At 38.5% G+C, this 12,383-nt stretch overlaps 1 protein-coding gene across 1 annotated transcript; it reads left to right on the top strand.

The window, feature by feature from the left end:
* Nucleotides 1–600: 600 nt before the first annotated feature.
* Nucleotides 601–11,647, top strand: LOC121354476 (hsp90 co-chaperone Cdc37-like 1; the record flags this gene model as incomplete). Its single annotated transcript, XM_041469148.1, has 6 exons — nucleotides 601–903; nucleotides 3,866–3,953; nucleotides 5,265–5,380; nucleotides 5,673–5,795; nucleotides 8,683–8,841; nucleotides 9,612–11,647. Coding segments are annotated over 6 exons (888 nt in total), but the record flags the coding sequence as incomplete, so codon positions are not given.
* Nucleotides 11,648–12,383: the final 736 nt, after the last annotated feature.

Genomic DNA, 12,383 nt, shown 5'->3' with positions numbered 1-12,383 from the left:
ATATCCACTTCTGTCATGAGCTGGACAATGCTCCCAGCTCAGCTTTCTAGCTGTATTCCTACATTATTGTAACCAAAAATTTGGTAAAATAAAAAACTCCTTAACACCAATGCAACATTAAGAAGCAGGCATTCTTTATTCAGTCAGATGCATGTGGGGATAGCTCCTCCCAAAGCTGTGCATGCTGAGTACAGGGAAGTTTCTGTTTATATACTGTGTTTTACATACACATTCATTGATTGTCCTGGACTAAACATACATATGATAATCATTTCCCCAAAATCATTAACATATTTTCCCTCCCCTTTACACATGCATTCTGTCGACCTGGCTGAGTTGGCAGGGCACTGTGGCTGGTGAACTTTCAGTTCTCCTTCTTACACAATGGGCATTGTGCAGTTCCATAGGCCAGTGGTTATGGTAGAATAAGCACTGTATTAGCTCACCAGGTGTAGACAATTTATCATCTGGTAACATGTTTAGTCAGTTGTGAATATAATACTGCTTTTAAGATGCCTTCCATCTCAGTGTTCTATTTGAGTCAAAGCCTTCTGTTTCTATATGCTTCATAAATTCTATCCGTTTCCCTTCCTTAAACAGCATGTTTTGTTTTCTACACAGAACTATGATCAAGGGATTGAATTAATCTGTCAAAAGCAAGAAGAGTTTGTGAAGAGTTCCATAGAATCCAAATGGAATCTAGCAGAAGCCCAGCAGAAACTTGGTAGTTTAGCACTGCATAATTCAGAATCCATGGATCAGGAATATGCCAAAGCACAGACTGAAGCTTCAGAACTGAGACAAAGAGAAGAAGAATGGAAGAGAAAAGAAGCAGCCCTAATAGAGAGGGAAAGACAGAATCTATGGAATACAGATTCTTTTAGTAAGGAGGTATTTAATAAGGTATGTCATAAATTTGTATGAACACAATTATAAGCCTTTTATATTTCATTTATTTCTCATCTTGAGTGTTTTTTATATCTAGTGCAGTGCTTACTGTAATGTGTTGGATGCTTTTCTTTCTTTTTTTGCTCTTTTAAAGGGGACATGTTGCACTGATATAAGAAATATGTGTGACACTTCTCCTTTAACTGGGAATCAGAAATTTTATTTGTCCCTTCTAGCAACTGCCGCTGAAACCAAGGATGAGCAATTGTTCTTCACGTGAAATTTGCTTCTTTGTTATGCCAAATTCTCACATTTGAAACATGCACAACTGACCTCTGAGAACATGAATTTCTTAATAAAGATTACTGAGCACAAACTGCCTTCATAGTAAATTCCAGTTTTGTTTTTGTTTCCAGCACTTAATTTGAATATGAATCATTAATGCATCATTTTTCATAATTCCACTGAGCTTCATTGGGACTGGACTGTATAGATGTTTCTCATCATTTATAGATCAGTAAGTTCCTACTAGTGTGTTGAACTTTGAGATAGATTATTGCTTAGAAGAAGAGTATGATAAGTAGTTTTTCGCCCTATTATTAATTAGACAAGCTATGTTTTGGTAAATAACCTTCATAGGTTGTCATGGATTGACTCTGGCACAGTGTCACTGTCTCTATGAAAGGTAGATTTCCAACATGGTTATTGTGAGATGTGACCCGGAAACAGAACAAAGCAGGCTCCAACTTGGGAATGGAGGGAAAGGACAACACTTTATTAATCTACAACATAGACACAAGAGGGAAAAAAAACAAGAAAAAAACCACACACAACAATCTACAATGGAGCACTTCCAAAACACTCCTCCTCCCCCCACCCCTCTAACACTCAATCTCCTTTAACACTCAATTCCCAGTCCAATACTATCCTTCACACAAGCTCCCCCCAGTTCTTGGGGGGGTGAGATGCCCTGCTGCAGAGGAGGAGACAGAAGAGTCAGGAACAATGAAGTGAAGTTGAGCTTGGGAAGGGCGAGGGGAAAGTCCTTTCAGTTTTGTCTGTTTTTCACCATCCTACTCTATTTTCAATTGGCAATAAATTATATTAATCTTCTCTGAGTTGAGTCTGTTTTGCCCATGGCAGTAATTGGTAAGTGGTCTTCGTGTTTTTATCTTGACCCATGAGCTTTTTCTTATCCTATTTCCTTCCCCTGTCCTGCTGAGGAGGGGTAGTGATAAAGGTAACTTAGTGGACACCTGACAGCCAGCCAAGGTTAACCCACCATGTAATATTAATCCATGCTGGAAGTCAGGTAGTAATAGTTACTCTAGCATTACAATTTGACATCATAAAGTGTTACGAATAGATGTGGGGGTTTAGATAAGTCCCTGCTTTTTGCCCAGGCCTCCGGTAGCAGGCAGTAGCTTTATTGAGGCAGCCAGCACCCCAAAACCCACTCTCGTTTGCAAGTTCTTTAATAATGGCTGATTCAGGCTATTATAGAATGAATTATTTATTTAATAGACACAAAACTAACAGACATAAGACTTAAACTAATACTACACAGGAATAAGGACAAAAAGGGAGACTAGTAGTAGGTATATACAGTGCAGGGCTAAAGGTACCTATTAATTTTACATCTAGCGAAGAAATAATATAACTTAGGATTCAATGTATCTTACCATCCAATTGTTGGTGGGGCACACATCAAGATCCTTTCCCTCAATCCCCAGGAAAGTAACCACGGAATCTGCATCCAAACTCCAGGAAGAAGTCTTGAACACTTTCAGGGTGTGTGTGTAGAAGGCTTCTGCCTTCGTGATAACTCATGTGTCATAGTTTGTAAAACAGTGTCTCAGACAGTGTTGCTATTGTGTTAGGGACGGCTGAATAAAGTGACAGACTCCAAGGTCTTCTCAGAAGGCAATAGCGAAGTTTATTAGACATCGCATTCTTTTATAGACTGTTCTGAGAAAGCTGGACCTGATTGGTCCTCAATCAACACCCCTCACATCATTGGCTAATTAGGAACAACACCCTTCTTGTAAACATCTTAGAAGTAAACAACAAGTTCAAAACACCAGCTGCAAAGATTAAATATTATTTTAATTCTTTCTCTGAGCTTTCTCAAAGCTCCCCCAGAGCAATGCCCGGGAAAGTTTATCTGACTTTCTCTCAGACGAGACTGTCAGCATCCACAAGTCAGAAATATTTATTTTCTTTTATCTCTTCCCACATCTGCTCTCCAGACTAAGGTGTTGATTCTTAACTTGGGGCTTGAGCCATTTTGGTGCCAGACAGAGGTGACCCCTTGCTGGACTTTTCACCCAGGTTATCTCTTCCATATCTGCACCAACTATCTGTGGTAGAGAGGGGGAGGACATGTCCTGTCACATAAAGCAAATGCTTTCTTCTCAGAAGTATGTCTTGCATGGTGCTATTTTGACTATTGTTAATTTTACAGAGTAAGGATAACCAGAGGGGACTGAGGAAAATCCTTTAATCTACAAAAGAATTTTATGATATGCATCTGGAGATTGTATTACTGGTAGCAATACTTGATACATGATTATATAAATATCTTTCAATTAGGGTTAGAAAGCTTGAAGTAGAAGTTTCTTTTAAAAATCATCTAGTTACACAGTATTATTGTGATGGCGATTGACGAAAGAGACTCCTTCTGGGAATCATCTGCTTTTAACCCCTGTGTGTTCTCAGAGACGTATCCAGGTCCCCAGTGGCCACACCAGGTGCCAAGTTCAAATTTGGCCACTGATTGGTTTGACCATAACTTTCCCAGAAACTCACTTCCTGGTCAAACCACGACATTGGTACATCAAGTGTTGGCTACATATGTGTTTGCTGGGCTATGCTTAAAACTAGAATATTGCACTTCAGATAGTAATGAATTAAAATAATCCTATAGTTCAAAAAGGTAAATGTGGAGATTCTATGATAGTTTTTTTCTCATCTTCAGAGTTTTATTAGTAAATATACAAGAAAAGAAGATGAAGATATATCTAAATCATTTATACAGAAGCATGAACAAAAGATTAGATACTTTGGTAAGTATGTTCCTTCCAACATTTTGCAGTTTAACCTCCTGTAGAATTTGTGTAGGTCTATTTTTTTTTATTATTATTATTCAAAATGGCTGTTAACAAATGAAACATCTGTCAAGTAGAGTATCTAGACTGTTGTTTCTCAGGACAGGAGATGTAGCATTATAACAAATAAACATTTCAAAGTGAAGGAAACTAAATCACAAAAGTCTTTAAATTCCTATGATCAATGAAAATTTCTTGCACCAATATAGAACTGAAAACATTTTTAAAGTCATGAAAATTAAATTCTAGCAATTTCTTCTGCTGTTCCATGGGAAATGATAGGGGCATTAGTGGAGATGCAATTCCTGCATGTAAAAGTACCTGGGATTGTCTGTACCTGCCTCCTATAAGTAGGTGGAGTTTTACTGTCTCATAATCCATGAGAGGGATGAATGATAAAAAGCAAATATCTGCAAAACAGCTGTTAAGACTATGTAGAGATGCAATCACTTTTAATTTTAAAGATATATTTATATGAGTGATAGAAGGGTAAATCTTTGTATCTAGTATTGGCAAGCAGTGAAATATCACTAATATATCTTTTAGGGCAATTAACTCATGTGAAGGACAATAGCGGGGGGAAAGGTGATCTCACTGCTTAAATTTTTAATTCTGGCTTTCAACCTGCAGCTCTTTCTATTAAGGTAGTTTCATGCTACTTACTACAATTCAGTCTTCCAGTTAACTTTCAACCACTGAGTTTGGTCTCCTGTTTTGACCTTAATGCTAGAACTTGGTCATAAAAATAGCTTTGTATTTCCTAAAACCTGGCAAACCATGTCAGAAGCATATTAGTTTTAGATTATGATTATGTTTTCATTTCTATTTGTCTTACTTGCAAGAACTTTAAGAATGTTTCTGTCAAATCACTGAGTGTAAATCCATCAACTTAGGCATGCTATCAAATTCTTAACAAATATGGATAGATACTACTTTGTTACAGTGTGTGAAAACCATTTACAATTAACTTGTTTTTAACACTGCCAGAGATACTAAAATATACTTAGCTGCTACTGTTAAGGTGTTATTCTTATTGTATCTTTACAGTTTGTGCATACCTAATTGGCAACGGACTTTCAGCATTGTGTGGTGTTTTAAAAACAACAAAAAATTTGAGTTCAGTTTGATTAGTATGCAGTTCTTCTGAGGTATCAATAAAGCATGAAGGAGATTGTAGTAGTATGTAAATTTCAATAATGTCCTCACTGCATTAAATCATTGAAATATTAAATGTATTAATTCATGTTGTTGTGTTTTTTTTTTAATTAGGCATGCTGGGCAGATGGGATGACAGTCAAAGATTTTTGTCTGATCACCCATATCTTGTATGTGAAGAAACAGCTAAATATCTCATCTTGTGGTGTTTTCATCTAGAAGCTGAACAGGTACTAGGAAGAACTTTAAACTGCTTAAAAGTATGCAGTTTCCCACTTACACTACAGAAAAGCTGTCCAGATTGATGAGCCAATTTAATTACTCTTCTTCATGTCTTCCCATAATGAAGGAAGCCTCAAAAACACATTACGACATTAGATCTAATCATAGCTAATTAAGTCTCTTTGCTTCTCTCAGCATCAGTTCTTTTCTCTTTAGGAATCAAATGCAAAGATTATGTTGAATTTTAGATAGAGTTATACTTTTAAAGATATTTTCTCTAATTATGTACTTTCTCTTCAGAAAAGAGCTCTGATGGAACAAATAGCACACCAAGCACTTGTGATGCAGTTTATTATAGAAATGGCCAGAAGTTGTAATGTGGATCCAAGAGGCTGTTTTCGTCTATTCTTCCAAAAAGCCAAAGTAAGTCACAATTTGTATATCACTGAGAAAAACTCTTATACCCTTACAAGGGATCGGTGTTCTGAAGGAGGTTGGAGGTTAAATATGTTACTGACTGAATCAAGCTTATAGGAAAGTGTTGTTTTGTTGGCAGTTCATTCTAGGATGAATGTTTTGTGTAATTCTGGTCTTGAGAATGGAAGTTCCATGGATTCTTGTTAGGCCAGAAGGAAAGCAGAAGATAGCATGGGAACTACAGGAGTGTGGAATAATGAAGCACCACCTAAATTAGATTGGTAAATGTGAATGTGTGAGGGTCATGTTACTTATCTGTATCATGAATGTGTCTAAGGACTGAGTATCCTATTTTGCTTGTCATCATGCCTCTCTATGCAGTTCATGGCAGGGCCTAATTTGGAGTCTGTTTCTCTTCAGTCAGTGATAGTTAGCTCTGAAATGTTGAGAGGGAGAGATGTGTGGTGAAGACTGGAGCTGTGGTTTGATTCAGGTTCTATATTAAGTTACACAAGACTGAAGAATCAAGTCAGGCTGATCTTAATGCTGTCCTAAGGACTTAAGCTGACATTCACTTTGATTCATGCTTTGCTTTTGAAGTGAGTGCTGCCATGAGTACCTTTTCTCTTAAGGGTATTGGCTTCTGAGGTAGAATAAAGGAAGGGTTAAAATTATGTTTGTTTTGTTCTTGAATGTTCTCAGATGAATGAATATCTCAGTTCCTATACTTATCAAATACCAAAGTCTGTCTTTAAAAGAAAGCAAACAAACAAAAACCATCATACCTGAATTGTCGAGCTTTTCTTGGGTCTGGGGTCTTCAAAGAGGCAAGAGCAGTTGTTGGTTGCTATAAAGTTGTTTATTGCATGAATACATCAGTCTCGAAGGCAAAGAGTATAGGAAATTCAGGACTCCTGGACAACGGACCAATATGATTGAGCAGAAGCCATTTATTGTTTACATTATGCACTTATACATTCTAACTCTCTGCACACACTAGTCATGCATTTCTTATTCGTGCCTTTGTCTTGTCCACGCGTTCTGCGTGCACCTCTCAGAATATGTGATTGGTTACAGTCCAGGTGCTTTGCCGCCCCCCATTATTGAGTTCTTGTGGTGTTGGAATTTGGTTTCTCAGCTTCATCTTTCTTATTTTAGCATAGTTTATGTATTAGTAACCTTGATGAATTCCAGAGGGCCCTGAGAAAATTCTGATAAGAACAGTTATAAGCAGGATGGCTGGTGCACACTGTAGTCTAAGTTGTTCAGATACATTGCTACACAAAGAGTTCTAAGTTTAAAAGTCCATGCTAAAGCTTTCTGGCATAGAGTCCCAAGCAGAGGTAGCAGCAGCAGCAGCTACCCAGCACAGAGTCCCAAGCAGAGGGAGTAGTAACAGCTCCCTAGCATAGAGTCCCAAGCCAAAGCAGCAGCCACCACAGCCCCACAGACCTTTTCTTCTTTCTTCTTGTTGTAGTTCATCTTCATCTTCTTCTTGTGGTTTTTGTCCTCTTCCCAATCCAGGGGGATTTTTATACATAAAACAACCAATCAGCTATAAACACGATTCTAAAACATTCTTTTGATACCAATCTGAACTTGATTCTAATGTGTGAAAGCAGTACGAAAGTAGTGTCAGTTCTTACCCAAAAAACTACATATATAATATTATCTATTGTCCTGGTTTAGGGTAAATTTGGGAGAAAACCTCCAAAAGGGGTCCCACCAGAAAGCAAACCCATGCGGCCCCTCCCCCCAACCAGTTCAGGAAAAATTTCCTTGGAGAGAAGTGGAAAAAAACCTGTTTATTTAAACAGGCAAAGCACTCCCCAGCACAAAAAATGAACAATACCAGATGACAAAATTCATTCGCTGCTCTGAAGAGATGACAAATTCAGAAAATCTCTCCTGTGGGTGGTTGCTCTGTTATCAGTCCCTCCAGTGCTGGGAAAGGCTGCTGCCCAGAGTAGGCCCTGGTGGCCACAAAGTGCCAGCTCTCAGTGTTTCCCCGGGTCCCAGTCCGGAGCAGGTTCGAACAGTTCCAAGAAAAGGGAAAGAAAACCAGTCCAGGGAACTTCTCTGCCTCAGCTAGCTAAAGTAACTAAAAAAGCAAAGGAGGGCCCTGTTCTGCCCTATCCATGCTCAGACAACACAGTGGAGTTCTGTGTTCCAGCAGAATGTGGAGGAGTGAGTGCAGGCTGATAACAAACTCTGTGCTTCTTCTCCCCGCTTTTGCTCTCAGAGACAGTCTTGAAGGCACAGAATATAATATCCAGCATAAACTGAACACAGAATTGGGCATACAAGCATCATAACGTCACCCTAGGACATGTATACATGCAAATGTACTATCTGTTTTCTTACTAAAAATGTACGTGTATAAGTTTATCTATTTATGTGAATAGTTCTATCTATTTACGCATATAGTTCTATCTGTTCTAGAAAGACAAGCAAAGTTCTGCTATGTTTTTGTTATGTCTGGAGCTAAGTTACTGAACTTTAAACCGGGCCTTAGGGCCTTTACTAGCTAACAGTTTCTTAAGGCACTTAAAATATATTTCTACTTACTTAAAACTATAGCTTACATTTCTGCTTACTTAAACCTACACTTCTACTCCATATCTATGTGGCTTAATAGATTTTAATTTCTCTAAAGGCTTTAATTCAACCCCTACATTCATTTCTCTCTGATGAACTCAGAGATGCTTGCATTCCAAAATTGAATCTTCTTTTTAAGCTGACTGCTGCTAATATTGTTATTGACTTGTCCAAACCTCTATCCTTCAATGAGTATAATATGCATTACTTCAGGACTTCTTTTTAGCAGTATGTATGCTTACAACTAGAAGTAAATCTGGCTAAGATGAAAAGTATTTCACTCCTCTCTTTACAGGCAGGGGAAGAAGGCTATCTGGAAGCTTTTAAAACTGAGCTTGAAGCATTCAAATCAAGAGTGAGAATCTGTTCACAGTCTCAAGGCTTTCAAGCTATGTCAGTAGAAAATTCCAGTGTCTATACTGGTATTGTAGAAGGACTGGAGTCTTTGTCACAGGTAGACTTTTTATTTCCAAAAATGAATATAAAAACTCTATTAGGAACAAATTTTTGGCACACTCTTGAGAAAATGTACTTTTTGATATCTAGGAATAGGTCTCTATACTTGGAGCACTGCTAGTTCTAGTGTGCACTATTAACAGTATGGGAGAGAGATTGTTTCTGAAAGCTCTCACAATTTATAGTGTCAAAAGGCATACATTAGTTCAGTGCCCTTGAATAATTGTGCTAAATAGAAAACCGCATCATTAACCTCTTCAGGTACCAGAATTAAATGTACTTTGAATCACAGGAGGTGAAATGAGCTTTCAACTGCAAATTACTAATTCCATTAATGGAAATATGCAGGTAATCAAATCTAAGGAAAATTTGCACTGTGTTATGATATTTTGCCCTTGTTTCCATCTTTATCTTGGAACACTGGGGTGTTTGGTTTCAGTGTTAGTGGTGATCACATCTGAAAAGAAAAATTTAAAAGCTGAATGTTAGAAAATGGGACACAATTTAAAGTACTTCGAAATAAATTTGCTCAAGGTACTTGTTTGGTAAGATCTGGTAACTGAACCCTAAAAAAATTCACAATAAGGTCATAGTATGCTTGCTAAATTTAAATAAGCTTTTGATATTCACATAATGATAATGCTGTCTAGGCTTTTATTTAGGAAATTATATTTTATTACAAAATTATCTCATCTTAACAGACAAAATAGCTTGACTTAATTCTCTGTATGTATTGAGATTAAGCTTTCAATTCTTCATTTGTTGCAGAATGCAAATGATCTACAAGGTTGCATAAATAGAAGTGTCTGCAATTTAAATTCAATGCTACAAAAAGATGAAGAAGTCAAAATGATGGACACAGTATAGCACTGTTAAGACTGAGGCAAAGTACTCATTTTTTATTACAAAGAAAATACTGTGGCTATTTTCTTGACATATTTTCATAGGTATTGCACTTTATTTTTGGTGTTTTGAGCTTGGAGGGTATTTGGAGTGACAATAATCCAGAAATGCTTGTAATAATGTTTGAAAATGTGCTGCTAGATTTTTGGTTGTCTATGAAGAAGGTTCTCATTGCCAAACGTGGAAGTGGATGTGCTTTATGCTACTAAATTTGCCTTTTATAATTTTGGAAATTAAAGTATGAAAAGTAAATTGCACAAATACAATGTTTACACAATAAGTGATATAATTCCAGTAGAAACTGCTATTGTTATTAGATATGGCTATGTCTTATTCTATGAATATTGGAAATCACAATTATACTTCTGCTGTGTTCCTGATATAAATCTTAAATCTGCTTTTAACATAAATAGCAATAAATTGGTATGACATCAGTACTGCAGATCTGGATGGCATCAATGAAAACACTGGCTGTCTACTTCTTCTAAGAGGATTTAAATGTTACATTTTGCTTTCATAAAAATATTATTTGGTGTTTCCCCCCCCCCAACTAACAATTGCGTACATATGATCTTTGGGTTGTATGGGCACTGAGAAACTTTCTTTTTTTATTTTTTAAGACTTTTTTAGTTTGAATTCACTAAATTTTTAAACTATTTTTTTAAAGCTAGATCTGTAATGGAGTGAAAAACATTTGATAAAGAGAACAAAAGGGGACCATGAGGCACAGTGGGTGGGATGAGACTCTACTTTCAACAAAAAGCTTGATTACAGTCAGGAGCCAAGCACTTATAAGTCAGGTTTTGGCAGGTATTTCATACACTGCTAAACTAAAGTTCTTTTTATTAAGTGATTGTTTTATGAAATTACCAAGTACTGAGAAACAGGAATATCTTTAAATGCCTTCCATCTTAGAATCTTACTTCCAAATGGTATTCCCAGAACAAGTCTGGTGTCAGAGCCTATGCAATCCAAAATTTCTGCCAAACTTTTCAAACTTGCTGCTTCTATAGCAACTCTGTCCATAAACATGTACTCTGTAGCTGAGATATTTCAAGGGACAGTATGTACTTCGAATGTCAATATGAATGTTTTCTTCACGTGTGTATTGGTTTGGCATGGCCTGGTTTTTGGCAGCAGGGGAGCCACAAAGATGGCTCCTGTGGGAAGCTGCGACAAGCTTCCACCATGTCCAGCAGAGCCAATCCTTGATGGCTCTGAAGATGGACATGCTGCTGGCCAAAACTGGGCCAACGAGAGAAGCTGGTGATACCTCTGTGATGGCATATTTAAGAAGAAATTCAAAAGAAAGTCACAGGTTTTTTCTTCTAGTCAGAGAAGAGGAAGTGAGAAGATGATAGGGAAAACAACATGGCGACACCAAGGTCAGTGGAGAAGGAGGGACAGGAGGTGCTACAGGCACCAGAGCTGAGATTCCTCTGAAGGCTGTGGTGATGACCATGGTGAAGCAGCTGTACTCCTGAAGCCCATAGGGGTCCACGGGGAATGCAGTGATCCGCTTGTAGGTGAGGTGCCCATGCCAGAGCAGGTGGATGCCTGGAGGAGGCTGTGATCCAGTGAAAGACCCAGTGGAGAGAGGGGGCCCCTGCTTTCAGGCTAGAGCAGCCTGTCCTTGGATGACTGCACCCTATGGAAGAGTGGCCCATGCCGCAGCAGTTTTGGGAGGACTGTCTGTCCATTGGGGGAGTTCACATTGCAGCAGGTGCGGTTTGGCTGTTGCTTGTGAGAGTGGAACCACACCGCAGAAGTTCATGGAGAACTGTGTCCTGTGGGAGGGACCCCATGGTCCCACAGGGGAAGGATTCCTCTCCTGAAGCAGTGGAAGAAAATCTGATGAACTGACCAAATCCCCTATACCCTGTCTCCCTGCACTGTTGGTGGGAAGGAAGGAAGGGCTGGGGGGGGGGGGGGGGGGAGGAGAAGGTGTTTTAAGGGCTTATTTTACTTCTCATCTCCTCTGATTCTGTTAATAATAAAATTCATTTTGCAACTTAAGCTGAGCATGTTTTGTCCTTGAAATATTTCTCCTGGTTCTTAGCTCACTCATGAAGTGTTCATTAGGATTTTTTCCCTCCATTGCCCAGCTGTGGCAGGGTGAGCGAACGACTATCGAGGGTGCCTGGAGTTGGGCCAGTTTCAAACCGCGACAACATGTCTTTACAGGAGTCTTTTATTTGAATGTTCATTTAGCCAGATCTTCTATTGTTTACTTGGCCCTCTGCTGCATTGCTGTGACCACTGTCTTGGTTTGAAAAGACAGGTGGGATGATGTAATTTTATCAGTGAGACTCAATGGCCCATTAACAGAAGATATCTCCCTGGAGGGAGGATTGGTTGTGGAATCGTGTGGAGTTCGGCGGGAGAAATGCGGCACGCAATATGAGTGATCAGCAAGTCTCAGAAGTTTATTGAATAGGCACACATATTTATAATAGTGTTAATAAGGCTAATGCATATTGCAAAAAGCGAGCTCATTATTGGTTAGTTGTTTATCAGTCAACTACGCCTACATTTACATTCTTGTGGCTACCTTGTTGTGGCTTTTCTTATTGTTTCTTCATTCTTCCTAGCTAACAAACCTCTCCCATGGAGATCGGCGGGAGAAATGCGGCACGC

The sequence above is a fragment of the Pyrgilauda ruficollis genome, unplaced genomic scaffold (genome assembly GCF_017590135.1).
Source record: "Pyrgilauda ruficollis isolate IOZ18807 unplaced genomic scaffold, ASM1759013v1 scaffold1010, whole genome shotgun sequence".
In the NCBI taxonomy this organism is placed as follows: Eukaryota; Metazoa; Chordata; class Aves; order Passeriformes; family Passeridae; genus Pyrgilauda; species Pyrgilauda ruficollis.
Note: the sequence above shows the minus strand (reverse complement) of the source record. Positions and strands in the feature narration are given on the sequence as shown.